Source organism: Aspergillus lentulus (genome assembly GCF_001445615.1).
Source record: "Aspergillus lentulus DNA, contig: Alt16, strain: IFM 54703, whole genome shotgun sequence".
NCBI lineage: Eukaryota > Fungi > Ascomycota > Eurotiomycetes > Eurotiales > Aspergillaceae > Aspergillus > Aspergillus lentulus.
This window is the reverse complement of record NW_028322113.1, coordinates 692,123-705,454: the sequence shown is the minus strand read 5'-3', so window position 1 is coordinate 705,454 and position 13,332 is coordinate 692,123. Positions and strand designations below refer to the sequence as shown.

Here is a 13,332-nt window from a genome sequence, read left to right as displayed (position 1 = left end):
CGATAACTCAACGCTAATGTCAAAGTCAAAGAAGAGAAACTGTTCGGTCATTCGTCAGGCTCAAGGGGTATCAAAGGCTCGGATTGATTAGTAGTCATGGTGTTCTGTTCGGCTGGCTCGACGCGCTCATTTGCGCCATTCGCTTCCTCATGAGACTCCTGCCGCTCCGCACTGTTTTCGTCGTCGTTCGCGGTCTCCTGCTGTCTGCGACGCTCCTCTTCTTCTCGTGCGAGCTGCGCGTTACGGGCTGCCTCGGCTGCATTTCGCACCTCAATCTGTCTTTCGCCCACCCCGGGAACCAGACTGGCAACGAACAGCGCAGCAGATCGTTCCAATCGCCGGACACCCTGGCGAAGCTGACCGGGCAGGCTGGCACGATTGTCGTTGAGCACGCCAGTGCCATTCGCGGCAGCCTGAGCGCCATTATTGTCAGCAGCATCAGGAGCTACATGTAACAATCCCTCAAGGTGACGCTGGAGAGGAGCGACTGTCATATTGAACAGCTGCCGCGGAATACTGGTCTCGGAAAGGAGAGAGGCAACCACGGCTAGCGTAACATATAAGACTCGCAACCAGGTTCCTGGCTCGCTGAACATGTAGCAGAAAAAATACAGCCGGACAAAGAGCCAGATTCGTCTAATATACCTGGAAAGATCAACCGGTCCATTGTTCACCGCTCGCTGGTTTAGCACAGCTTGCCGAACAACATTTTCCAGAACCACAGCCTCCTGATTAGCTCGGAATCCAACTGGTTGAGCTGGAGCCTGCATGGGTGTAAACCCAGGAGTCTGCGACGCATGGAAGGAAGCAAGCGACGCCTGAATTGAATTTGTCGCGCCCGGAGACGCGACTAGAGCTTGATATCCACCTGGTGATGATAGAAGGTACAGAGGAGGGCGCGCCGGTTCCGCATTTGCAGAAGCGTTGGTAGCGAGGAGAGAGGGTTGCAATCTAGACTGCATGATACGAAGTTGATCAGCGCGAGTGTAGACGTTAAAAATACGAGAAAGCAACGCTTCAATGTTTCCGTTGCGTTCGGCACGTGGATCGCTGTAGAGATCGTCTAGCATCTCACAAAGCTGATTACGAATACGAATGATTCGTTCTGCCGGAGGTGCGATTCCCAGTTGAAGCTGGTCCTCAGCATAGTTTACCTGTAGCTGTAGGACATCTAGACGAGCACGGAGATTCGTGGCCTGAGTCCCCGTTGACGGCAGATGACCAGCGGGCCAAGATCGGGGTTGGGGAAGGTCTGAAGGGCCCAGTGGCCCATGAACTCTTGTTGACCATCTCGCAGGAGGATAACCTGACTGAAAGACGCCCGTCCGCTGTTGTGCACCTGCTTGATCCACGGAGGGAGTTGAGGTTGCGACCCCCTGCGATCCCGATCTCGGTTGTGGCGCGGCGGTCCGGATTTGTCGGCGGATCTGGTCAATGTTACGCTGAAGGGCAAGTCCGATCTCAGCTTCATGTGGTACGCCAGCAGGTATAGAGTCCCGTTGTCTAAAGCTCTGAGTAGAAGTCGGAAGAGCCGGAAGTGCAGAAGACCATGCTCTATTGAGAAAAGGGTCTGGTAGGCGACCAGCTGCAGGGGGTTCGGAAGCGGATAGAGTGGAGGTTCTAGCGGAGCCGACGGTGGAGGGCGGTGGAAGAGCAAGATGCATGGAATATTCGGTACTCTACGCGCTCAACTGTCAGTAGCTATTCTAAATGCGAGAGGCTCAGTCAAATAAGGGAATTGGCGGTGGAGCATACATCCGTGGGGCCCAGGACACTTTCCAGTGTCATAGCATCGTCTAAGAGTGCCCTTCCGCGCCAGATCAATCTCTGGGTACTTGGCGCTGGACGGCTCGGTATTGATTCGGTCAAGCGAGCCTTGAGACCAGCCACAGTCGTAGAGAGGGGAAGATCATCGAAGGTGAAGCGATTGGGTAGAGACGGGCAGAGCACGTGCAAGGTGATGCTGGGCGGAACGGTCTCCAACGGTGCACTTGGTTGATCAGAAGAATTGGACGCCATAATCTAGAAACCCGATGTTTCTGCTTTCAAATGTTTCACGGAAGTGTAGCTGACACGGGCTCATAATCCTCTCAGGTACATATGACGCTGTACCTGTCGTGAAGGCTGAGAAATGACGACAAGTAATCAGAATCTGTAAGGTCGAGACCGGAGCCAAGTATTCAAACAATAACTTCAAATGGATTGTTCATTCCTTGGTTGATCGGAAACAGGCGTAAAAGAAGGAAGTTGGAACTATCAAAGCAGAATGCGGAGAGAGAGCGGCGTTGAGGATGACGGTGTCCTTTTCATCAGTCCGTCGGTCAGTACCTCACCATCCGGAGGTAGAGGCTCAGACAAAGATTATTTAATAAGCTGCCAATTCAAATGACCCCACGTACTCAGAGACACAACAAGGTAGAGAAGAGGGAGAAACGTAATGGAAAAGATGGGATAAACAACAGACGCTGCAGAGTATCAAAGAAGCCGATAGAGACGCTTATTCTGCCGGGCGGTGGACATCGCATGACGCAAAACTTAAAGAGAAATAATCAATGCATACAATTTGGCTGACAACAAACCCATCTCATCTCAGTCTGCTTGTACAGGACACCACATACATCATCGCTATCTCTTCTCCCGTAAGGGATGATGTCTCTGGAGTAGATCAGTGATTATGGCCCTGTGCCTCTCCAACTGTTCTGCGCCCTTTCGCCGGAAGCTCACGATTCCCCCTAATGGGGGCAGAGCTGCAGTGATGGATATGGTGTCTTTCAGAGCAACTGGTCGTCGCCGGACCGGTACTAGAGAATTTTCTACAAAACCATGGAAGCAGTACAATGGTCAGAACAACCATGAGCGTTCGTCGCCAAGGGGCTCCTTCGGATCCCGACTTCGATTTGCCTTGCGAACCACGAAAGTAGAATGGTACCCGATACCTATCGGTCTGGGTATCGGTTTGCTGGGTTTACTGCACTTTTACAAGTCACAACGGGCGGAGCGAGAACGCGCCGAGAGGGAGGCACTTGGAGAATCGTTTCATTTCGAGAAACCCCCTCCACGTCCTCGAGTCAGGCCCAGCGGACCATGGCAGGTCCAGATCCTGTCGACATTGCCTCTCAAGGCAATGTCTCGCTGGTGGGGAGCCTTCAACGAGCTGGAACTCCCTTATTATCTTCGTGTTCCCGGATTCAAACTTTATTCCTGGATCTTCGGTGTCAATCTGGATGAAGTAGCCGAACCAGACCTTCACACGTATCCGAATTTGGCCGCCTTCTTCTATCGCAAACTCAAGCCAGGCGTACGACCAATAGATCCTGACCCTCACGCCATTGTCTCCCCGTCAGACGGCCGCATCCTGCAATTTGGTCTGATTGACCGCGGTGAGGTGGAACAAGTCAAGGGTATAACGTACAGCTTGGATGCGCTCTTAGGCGCTGCCACACCGTCTTCCGCTGATCACAGCAAGAAATTTATGAACCACATGACAGAACCGTCCCATAAAGATGCAGCTAATATGTTAGCTGATGAGGAATTCGCCAAAGTGAACGGCATCTCGTATACGCTGCCGACCCTCCTTGCAGGAGACAAGGGAGGGGCACGGAGACGGGCGGCTTCTTTGGACGCATCCACAAAGTCAGACGCTGCTGCAGAAGAAGCAGTGAAGGCCGAAATTGCTCGAGGGGACGGCTCTCCGTGGTATGCGCCTAAGCCGACATCGAACAATGCGCTCTACTATGTGGTAATCTATCTTGCGCCCGGTGACTATCATCGCTTCCACTCTCCTGTGTCATGGGTTGTTGAGAGTCGTCGACACTTTGCAGGTGAACTATACTCGGTTTCACCTTACCTTCAACGTCACTTGCCCGGTCTTTTTACTCTGAATGAGCGAGTTGCTCTACTAGGTCGCTGGCGATGGGGCTTTTTCAGCTATATCCCCGTAGGCGCGACGAACGTGGGGTCCATCAAGATCAATTTCGACTCAGAATTACGCACGAACAGTCTCACAACAGACACGGCTGCAGATCGGGCTGCAGCACTTGCCGCACAAAGGGGGGAGCAATATCCCGGATTTGTCGAGGCAACCTACCTCCATGCAAGCAGGACGCTAGGTGGCCATCCCCTGCAGAGAGGAGAAGAAATGGGTGGCTTCCAACTGGGTAGCTCCATCGTGCTTGTCTTTGAGGCTCCGATGGGAACCAGGAAATCATTCGACATTGGTTGGGAAGAAGGGAAACGTGAAGGAGGATGGAACTGGACAATTGAGAAAGGCCAGCGTATCAAGATGGGCCAGAAGTTGGGTTACGTGGACATTCAGGAATAGAAAAGACTCTGACCAGGATTGGCATCGGAGCGGGCTTGATTTCAACAGCGCATCCTGCCCCTACTCTTGGGTCCGATTTGTTACGGCTGCTCGTCATTGTATCATAGCATATCTTCTAGTAAATTTGTTTTTAGACGGTTCAACCTGTGACACTTATAGAGAGGTACTAATTGAAAAAACATCTTGGTCTTCTACTGTATGGTCATTGTTTGCAACACGTGACATCAACGCGGAGATCCAACTGTTCGCCGACGCGATAAGATCAGGAAAGTCAGAGTAGATTCCGCGTAGAGGGAGCCTTCCGTACGGGTCCTCCAACCCGAGCTTCTGAGATGCCTGGATAGACGCAACTCTCATACAGACTATCTCAACTTCCCTCCAAGCCTCACAATGCCTCGCCATCACCTCCTCCGAAGACACCCCGCGCCAGTCCCAGAAACAAACTCCGACGAAACCCCACAGCAACAAACAAGCAGATCGCGGCTGGGCCATGGATCTGCTCAAACACATTTCCAGACGTCCCCATCGCGGAGTATCCCGCAATTGCACCCTTCATCTGGTCCTGTCGAGATGACTGAGGCCGCTCCCGCCCACCCTGGTGCCGCTGCGCAAGCTGCGCTGTTTTCTCTGTTCGGGCGAGGAGTTTCTGGCCGCCAGCGAGGGCAGATGATGGATGAGGACGATCAGGACGAGGAAGAAGATGTGGGAGAGGAGGAGGAGGACGTAGATCAGAGTTATGAAATGGACCATCGACGTGTAGACATGGAGCCAGAGGAGGAAGAGGGGGACTTCTCGGCAGAGGAGATGGAAGGCATGGCTGGCGAGGAGTTGGGAGGCGAAGAAGACGAAGATGAATTGATGCACGATCGGGGTAAGCTAGCACAACAACAATCCCCTTCGGTTTACCGGAAAGGAGACAATTGCTCATCTACTCCACAGACAGGTCGCCGTCGCCGCTACCAAGCAACCTCCGCGAAATATCCTCCCTAGCCTCTTGGACCGTCTCGACGCACAAACCAGGCTGCGGTGTTGCGGCCCTCCGTCACCCCTCACCCACCCAGTACTGGCAATCCGACGGGCCGCAACCGCACATGCTAACACTGCATTTCTTCAAGCTTGTCGCAGTGGTCAAGATCCGCGTCTACCTTGACTTCGAAATGGACGAAAGCTACACACCTACCAAGATGGTATTCCTCGCCGGCATGGGCGGCAACGACCTGGTTGAGTTCGCAACATGGGAAGGCGAAGGGCCGTGCGGCTGGGTCGATATACCTCTGGAAGGCGTGGGAGGCCGAGACGGCGGCTGGGTCCGGAGGCGACGGCGGAAGCGCACGCGGACCCGTCTCCAGGACGGCAAGGGCAAAGGAAAAGGAAAATCAAAGGGCGTCGCATGGCCAGACTATATGTTTTCAGACTCAGAGAACCCGGTCGAATACGACGAAGCGGCCTACGACTACGATGACGGCGAAAGCGCCAGCGAGGACGACGAAGACGACCCATACGCGGGGAACGTGCTGAAAGCCATGGTGATTCAGATGCGCGTGACGGAGAACCATCAGAACGGGAAGGATACGCATGTGCGCGGGTTCCAGGTGTTTGCGCGCGACGACGATCGGCGGCGTATGGGCAATGCCCCCTCTGCCTCAGCGGATGGACGGACCCGAAGGCACAGTGCTCGGCGGTCCCTTCGTGGAAGTCTCAATGATGGTGGGGCTGAGGGACGTAATCCTAATGGGGATGCTGACGGGCTTAGGGTCGGTGGTCTGGAGGAGCCGGACTGGATGGGAGAGCCTGTAATACGATAGGAGTGGGATTTGCCCATGTATGTCTTACCATTTCGGGTGGCGTTCTGCAAAGTGGTGTTCGCGGCGGGTTCTCAATGTATAGACCAAGCGACAGGCGCATGAGGGCGGGTTTGCCATCGGTATTCTGTGTTTGCCAGTTAAGATACCCATTTTTTACGTCCTTATATTCCACATGGAGCGAGCGCGTGGCTCGGTCATCAGATACTATCGACAGTACGGGCCAATGGCCTCGATATTCTGTAATTAATAAAGTATTGTATCATATCTATGTAAATCTGCTCAAGTCATATCCCATTTGACATCACATGGGACTGAAGTTGCTTGTGCGACGAGAAAACCGAAAACTTGCTTTTGCATATCCACTATTGCTTCAACAGTTTCTCCAGCTCGGCAGCGACAGCGTCACCGACCTGGCTAGTTGTCGACTTGCCGCCAATATCGGCAGTGCGAACACCGGCCTCGATCACATTGCGGACAGCCGTCTCGATGGCCTTGGCGTCATCCATGCGGTTCAGGGAGTACTGCATCATCATGGCAACGGAGAGAATGGCGGCGACGGGGTTGACGATGCCCTTGCCTGCAATGTCGGGGGCAGAACCTGTTTACGTGTCAGCATATAAACCTCCGACTTAATTAGCTGTGGACGACACAAGTAACCACGTACCGTGAATAGGCTCGTAGATACCGTTGACCTTGGTCTTTCCATCCGGAATACCGCTCAAGCTCGCACTGGGCAAGAGTCCCAGAGAGCCGGGGATGACGCTCGCCTCATCACTGATGATGTCACCGAACAAGTTGCTAGTGACAACAATACCGTTAAGCTTCCTAGGCTCCTTGACCATGATCATGGCCGCGGAGTCAATGAGCTGGTGCTCGACCTTGAGCTGGGGGAACTCCTTGGCCATGACCTCCGTCACGGTCTTCCGCCACAGCCGGCTCGTAGCGAGGACGTTGGCCTTGTCCAAGCTCCACACGGGGAGAGGGGGGTTGTGCTGCATGGCAAGGTGTCCCGCGAGACGGGTGATGCGCTCGATCTCCGCGCGGGAGTAAGGCTCCGTGTCCATGGCGAAGCCGCTGCCGTCGTCCTCCTTGCGCTCGCCGAAGTAGATCCCGCCGGTCAGTTCGCGGATGATGTTGAAGTCGACGCCGCGGCAGACTTCGGGGCGGAGAGGCGAGCCGTCGACCAGCGACGGGGCGGCGAAGTTGCAGGGGCGCAGGTTACCGAATGTGCCCATCTCCTTGCGCAGTCGGAGGAGTCCCTGTTCAGGGCGGACGGTGCCGGTGCCCCATTTCTATGGGTTGCGTTAGCTTCCGGCCCTGGAGGTGGGTGAGAGTGTGTTCACGTACGGGCCCACCAATGGCACCAAGGAGAACGGCATCGGCGTTCTTTGCGGCGTTAAGAGCTTCGTCGGTCAGGGGAGCTCCGGTAGCGTCGATCGATGCCTACACGGTTCTCGTAAGCAATTGGCCAAAGAAATGCTGGTTTGATATTGTCACTTACACCACCGAGCAGTTGATCCTGGAGGTTGAAGGTAGCGTCGTCACGGCACTTCTCGATGACGCGGAGGACCTAGCATTTGACGGGCCTTGTTAGTCGATGCGATGACTTGCGACGGAACCACTGATGATGTGTCTCAGTCGACAGCAACATCGTTGTCTGCTCACCTTGATTGCCTCAGTGGTCACCTATGGCCAAAGGTATACTCATTAGCTATCTGACGTGAGGAATACCTGCTCGGGACCTCAACTTACCTCCGGACCACAGTGGTCACCAGCAAAAACGACAATGTTATATGACGGCATTGTGAGTATACAATTAGAAGAAAAGAACTGAACTGGAGAAATTGAAGGGCAGTTGCAGGTGAGTGAAGTTGAAATATGTCTCAAGATATGGAGGGGTGGATGCACCCCGCGCGCCGACACCGGAGAGTGACGGAGATCCTTCGGAATCCACTTTAAGCCGATTGGACTTGGAGCTATACAAAACACTCATACTTTGAAAGAGCTATCTGAGGAACAGTAATTTGCTACTGATCATATAATTCTAGATAGACAGAATCATTCCTGGTCATTGATTACCCCTTATACACCCTGCCACAGTAACGTTGATGATTTGTTGACATGCATTTTGAATATGTCCACTGATTCTCATGAAAACAGATTAAAATTACCTAGCGAGGCATAAGGAAGAAACGTAGTTGACAAGAAGAAAAGAAGAAGGAGATGGAAAGAAAGAAGGAATCTAAAAATGATGCCAGAGCAGGCATCTATAGTGCGAACACTCGCTTGTAAGAGGGTCCCACAACCAGATGGACAATATTAACTGCTTCTTCGTAAGATGCTTTTGAAAGAACAAGATTGTTCCCACAAAGCGGATGAATAACAGAAAGCAGCACAATAATTGCAACCAGAGCTGCTTCTTAGCCTCAGTATACTGGCCGTAGGATCGAACCATGCATAAAGAAGCTGGAAGCCAACAAAGCAGAGACAAAGGCTTTGTTGTCGACAACCAATTCAATGATAATGCGCCAACTCGAGAAAATCACTGGACACGGACAGTCGAGTGCCACCTTGACAAAGCCCCCCAAGTGAGGAAGGCTACCCGCTTGGGCGATGCAGCAATCGGGCAGTCTACAGTGACTTTCCCTCCCGTTCAGCCTTGCGTCTGGCAAGGTCACCTTCAGCAAGCCACTTGCTGGCCTTCACCAGCTGAACGACGTTGATGAATTGCTTCAGAGCCATGACTGGGGCGGAGATTCCGGTGATAACCCAAGGCCAGAAGCTGTCAATCTTGTTTGCCCGGGCAAGCTCCAGAGCTCCGGCGCTCCAGGGGCTAGCGAGAGCAGGAGGCGCATTGGGATCTTGAGCTTGCAGAAGAGAGGGGGAGAGAATAGGAGAGGAGAAGGAGAGCAGATAAAGACCAATGAAGAAAAGTTCATTGAGGGCACAGCAAATGAAAAGGACCGTCTGCAGGCTCTGTCAGCATCAGTTCTTCCTCTCGCAGACATTGCATTGCACTCACCTTGCTGTGGTAGTATTGGTACAGAATCCAGCTTCTAGTAGCCTCAACGTTCTTGTGGCTTTGGCTAGCTCCTCCCATGCTAAGCGTGGCGTACATGTGCATATAGTGACTGGCGAGGTCCAGAGAAATCAGGCTCTGGAAAATGATCGCCCACCGCGGCCACGCGGAGCTGAGGAATACCAGCAGACAGGCGGTTGTGCACCGGTCCGTCACCATGTCGAGCACCGCACCAAAAGTGGTGGACTGATTGTAGTATCGCGCCGCATATCCATCCAAGGCATCCAACAAGCATGATACGCTATATAGTAAAGAGCATGTTCTAGGGTGGAGGGGCATGTAGTAAAGAGAGGCAATGGTCAAGAAAACTCGTGAATATCCTGCACCGTTGCGCCAGCGGTCAGCGTCTCATTCAGACGAGGGAATCTGTACATAATTTACTTACCGATGAGGTTCGGAATGAAAAGAAACACATTCTCCTTAGCCTCCGCGTCAGGAGAAGGAGAGCTGCTTTTTCGGGGGGATTTCCGCGTCGTGCCGTTGCTGGTAGTCGTCACGTCGCTATCCTCTGATTGAGCAGCCAGGGCGGCTTTTTGTCTCCTCGTTCTGGCGCTCATAATGAAATGTGTGCGACACGCAATTTATTAGGTAGAGAAGTCGCCCCAGATAGGAAGGGTTGTAGCTGGTCAGGTGTAGAGTAACCGATAAGTATAATAGAGGATAAGCTGTGACGCCGCAGCAGCCGCACTGAGAGGTCTTGTCCGAAGTCTCAATGGCCAAACAAGACTTATGATGTAAGCCGCGCACAGTCGTGTGCCGATCGAAAATCAGGGAGTTGGTATGATACTTATTGAACACTGCGATAACCACGATCAATGAGTCTGGCCAGGGAGTGATAAAAGACAAATAGTTGTGGAGAGCGACAGAGCTTACCGAGCGAGATTTGTAAAAGCACGTACCGACGAGTTCCGCTTTGCTGTGACGCGGCCTTCCTGGGACGACACTCGATCTCAGGGACGTAGGGAAGTAAGGTAAATTTAATGAGCGTAAGGAAACATAGGATAAGTGTCGCGTTGCTTGAACAGCCTTGGATTTCAACCTTGATTAGCTGGGTGAGCAATCAGGAGATGTCCGGGGAAAGTTGCTTGGTCGTGTGTGTTATGTTGGCGATAAGGCCGATAAGCAATGAATCTTTCGCAGCGTCGAACCAAGAGCAAACGGCACTTTGTTTTCTACTCGAGACAATGGGAGGACAATTAAAGATGATAAGATTGAGGACATAACCAAGATGGTCAGAGAATCTGCTGTCCTTAACAACCGTGTTCGATGAGCCCTGTGCGCAGCAGAAAATCCCGTATGAAGTAATAGGCGGCTGCTTGCGGATAGTCCGCGTCAGTATCAAACACCAGTGACAAATGATGCAAATCCGACTCTAGATTGGATATTACCCGTGCATCCGTAGGTATTTTCATTTGGTATATCCGAGTATCTCAAGTACACAATATCAGTTTAAGGTAACAAAAGAAAACCCCTTCGGCCCCTAAATCCAAGAGAATGTATGTACAGCAGGATTTGAAGGGGTCCTAGCCACCGGCAGTGTTTGTAGGAATTACAAACAAAAAAAAGTATGTACAATTATGGGTATTAATGGCTCGTGTTCATCGCCGTGAACTGCGCGGGTCAGTTGCTTCTTGTCGACGCCATTCTCGGGATTCTTTGGTCCCCAGACTCCCAAGTCCTCCTTCCAGTCGACGCTCCCAGCCGCCCAAACGAACAACGAGGCATGTTGCATTATCCCCTTCTTTTGTCACTTCCGTTGCGAAGTTGACCACGTTTCGAGCCCCTTCGTCCGGCGTCTTTGCCTCCTTGATAATGTCGACAACTTCTTGATCGGTGAGCGTTCCGCTAATTCCGTCAGTCATGAGGACTAAGAATGAGTACTCTGCTGGACCCATCTCGATGCGCCGGATTTCTGGTTCTGCAGATACGCCGATGCGTTTCGATTGGACGTCGCCAAAGGCACGCGTATTCGCTAAACCACTCATGCGCTCCTCGCCAAAGGAATCGGTTACAAATGTGGCGGCATATCGCCTCAAGCGATTGGCTTCGATTGGGGAGGAAGGATGATGGTTGGACGTCAGTGGGATCGCCTCTCCCGTTGCAGTAGAACATAGCAGAATCCTCGTGTCACCCACATGCGAGATCAGGAGACTCGACGGCGCGGATGGGTGCCAGAACGGAGTGGGAGTCGGAGTCGAGATGAGGGCAACACTGGCCGTGCTGCCTCCCTTGAATCGTCGGTAACCGCCAAGCTTCATCTGCTGTGTATGCTTTGGCCCGTACAGAATGTCATCCTGGTACTGCGGCTTATGAGCCGTGGCCAGTTCATCGTCTTCCTTGGCGGCTTGCGCTGAAACGAAGTCAAGGTCCGCACGTAGAAATGCATACTCTAGAATCTCTTCAATCGTGACGCCCCCTACATGATCGTCCCCATTGCATGTCGCGCTCCCGTTTCCTTGAGCACCGTTTCCACGATAGGAGAAGTGGGTCGGCACAAATCGCTTGAAGTAACCTCCGACCAGCCTTCTCCAATTCTGAACTAGGGTTTTCTCCATTTCTGCCATTCTCTTATGATTGCCCCGTTGTATGATGGGCAGATCGCCCCGAGAGATCTCCGACTCATTCTTGGGAAGGTGGCCCTCTCGGTCCTTGCTCAGACTCGATTGGAATTCCGATTCGGCTGCCGTGTCCTGTATATATTCATGTAACGTGTCTTTCAAGAATGTGCTGCATTCGCTCCCTCCATGCCCATCAAACACGCCAAAGTAGAAGACTTGCGGGTCGCCGCTGGCGCTATCTGCACCCCGGTTCTCCAGAGGCGCAGCGGTGCGCTTGATTGTCACAGACGCAGGGGGGCGCTTCGCAAAGGCAGGAATATCAAGGACGCCAGCCTGGTGCGTATCCTCATTCGAGACACGAGTCCCACGGGATGTGGCAGCACCGAAGTGGTGTTTTGCACTGCGCAGCGGTATCCGGACAACGGTGGTCTCGCGGTCAACTAGCGCCTGGAAGGAGGTCGGCGGGTGCGATATCGCACCGGTATGCGGTACAGAAGCGGAGCGAGGAAATTTATGATAGGAACTGGATAGTCCTCTGGGATCTGGATGTAGGGACGAGGACGGCAGGTGGGTAACAAAGTAGTCGTGGAATTCTGGCCGCTTGACAGTCCGGGAATTGGCGGACGCCGCCGAGTTCGTATTCTGATGACGCTTTGGTAGTGCAACGAAAGCTTGAGGCAAACATCAGGTCAGTAAGCGCGTCATACGTTTCACAGGATCATTGCAGACGCAGCTCCGAGATCTGTATAGCGGCGTCGGAGATAAGACTTGCGGGAGGGGAAACAGGAGCAGAGCTCGACATACTGTAGTTCGTCAAGGTCCACGTTCGGACAGTGACTCGCCTCGCAGGAGCCCAAATCATGGAAGTGAAGGCATTGAAAAGTAACTAGCTTTGAATTATGTTCAAAATGGTTTATTATAGACACCCTCGCAGGTTCATGCTGGAGAGATCCTGTCTTGGTCTCGGAGATCAGCGAAGAGAGGCTCTTTTGCTGGGTTGCGGCCCGAGCGTCTTTGCGACGGAGAAATGCCACGGCAGTTTGCTCTGGCGATGATGACATCTCTTGGCAGCGACTATACATCACCATAATCCAAACTGCACAATAGTGGATTATGGAAGAAGAATGCATCGAGGACAATCAATGCCACATTCTACAGGGGATACTGCATCGTTTTGATGCTAAGCTCTAGATTGCCACTCTGAGCTTTTAACTACGGCCAGCACGACCTTGTTTAACAATGTGGCTGTTGATCCTAGCGAATCGTTCGACTGGCAATGAAAATCATTAACACCTGATCCTTCCGATGTCCTATCATACACCAAGTGCCACAGTTCGTCGTCTCCTTCGGTAACGAGCAATCCGCCGCAAACAAGGGGGAAGTCTGTACCAGACCAGGAGCCATGAGTAACGAACGCAAAATCATCGAAGCAAATGGCCAACCCAAACGTATCACAGAGGTGGAACGAGTGCCTGAGAGAACGCAGAAGACATCGTCGCTCATCCCACGATGTCCTCGACATCATACCTGAAGGTGGGAAGACCAAACTTACAAGATCCGCAAGCACGC

General features: G+C 52.7%; 6 protein-coding genes across 6 annotated transcripts; 2 read left to right on the top strand and 4 right to left on the bottom strand.

Annotated features, from left to right (window-relative positions):
- Nucleotides 1–47: 47 nt before the first annotated feature.
- Nucleotides 48–2,019, bottom strand: ALT_7716 (uncharacterized protein; the record flags this gene model as incomplete). Its single annotated transcript, XM_033560883.2, has 2 exons — nt 48–1,679; nt 1,756–2,019. 2 exons carry the CDS (start codon nt 2,017–2,019, stop codon nt 48–50), a joined length of 1,896 nt encoding a protein of 631 aa, XP_033416774.2.
- Nucleotides 2,020–2,674: 655 nt separating this feature from the next.
- On the top strand, nt 2,675–4,321 carry ALT_7715 (phosphatidylserine decarboxylase 1; the record flags this gene model as incomplete). Its single annotated transcript, XM_033560882.2, has 1 exon — nt 2,675–4,321. One exon carries the CDS (start codon nt 2,675–2,677, stop codon nt 4,319–4,321), a length of 1,647 nt encoding a protein of 548 aa, XP_033416773.1.
- Nucleotides 4,322–4,711: 390 nt separating this feature from the next.
- On the top strand, nt 4,712–6,126 carry ALT_7714 (anaphase promoting complex subunit DOC1; the record flags this gene model as incomplete). The annotated part of the gene is made up of 2 exons (XM_033560881.2): nt 4,712–5,192; nt 5,261–6,126. The coding sequence occupies 2 exons, from the start codon at nt 4,712–4,714 to the stop codon at nt 6,124–6,126; spliced, it is 1,347 nt and encodes a 448-aa protein (XP_033416772.2).
- A 362-nt stretch (nt 6,127–6,488) lies between these two features.
- On the bottom strand, nt 6,489–7,929 carry leu2A (3-isopropylmalate dehydrogenase LEU2; the record flags this gene model as incomplete). Its single annotated transcript, XM_033560880.2, has 6 exons — nt 6,489–6,724; nt 6,791–7,418; nt 7,474–7,569; nt 7,628–7,696; nt 7,792–7,812; nt 7,879–7,929. 6 exons carry the CDS (start codon nt 7,927–7,929, stop codon nt 6,489–6,491), a joined length of 1,101 nt encoding a protein of 366 aa, XP_033416771.2.
- Nucleotides 7,930–8,757: 828 nt separating this feature from the next.
- Nucleotides 8,758–9,762, bottom strand: ALT_7712 (CDP-diacylglycerol--inositol 3-phosphatidyltransferase; the record flags this gene model as incomplete). The annotated part of the gene is made up of 3 exons (XM_033560879.1): nt 8,758–9,093; nt 9,149–9,525; nt 9,591–9,762. 3 exons carry the CDS (start codon nt 9,760–9,762, stop codon nt 8,758–8,760), a joined length of 885 nt encoding a protein of 294 aa, XP_033416770.1.
- A 1,041-nt stretch (nt 9,763–10,803) lies between these two features.
- On the bottom strand, nt 10,804–12,565 carry ptcA (type 2C protein phosphatase PTC6; the record flags this gene model as incomplete). The annotated part of the gene is made up of 2 exons (XM_089600309.1): nt 10,804–12,434; nt 12,493–12,565. 2 exons carry the CDS (start codon nt 12,563–12,565, stop codon nt 10,804–10,806), a joined length of 1,704 nt encoding a protein of 567 aa, XP_089455202.1.
- Between the last annotated feature and the right edge of the window lie 767 nt (nt 12,566–13,332).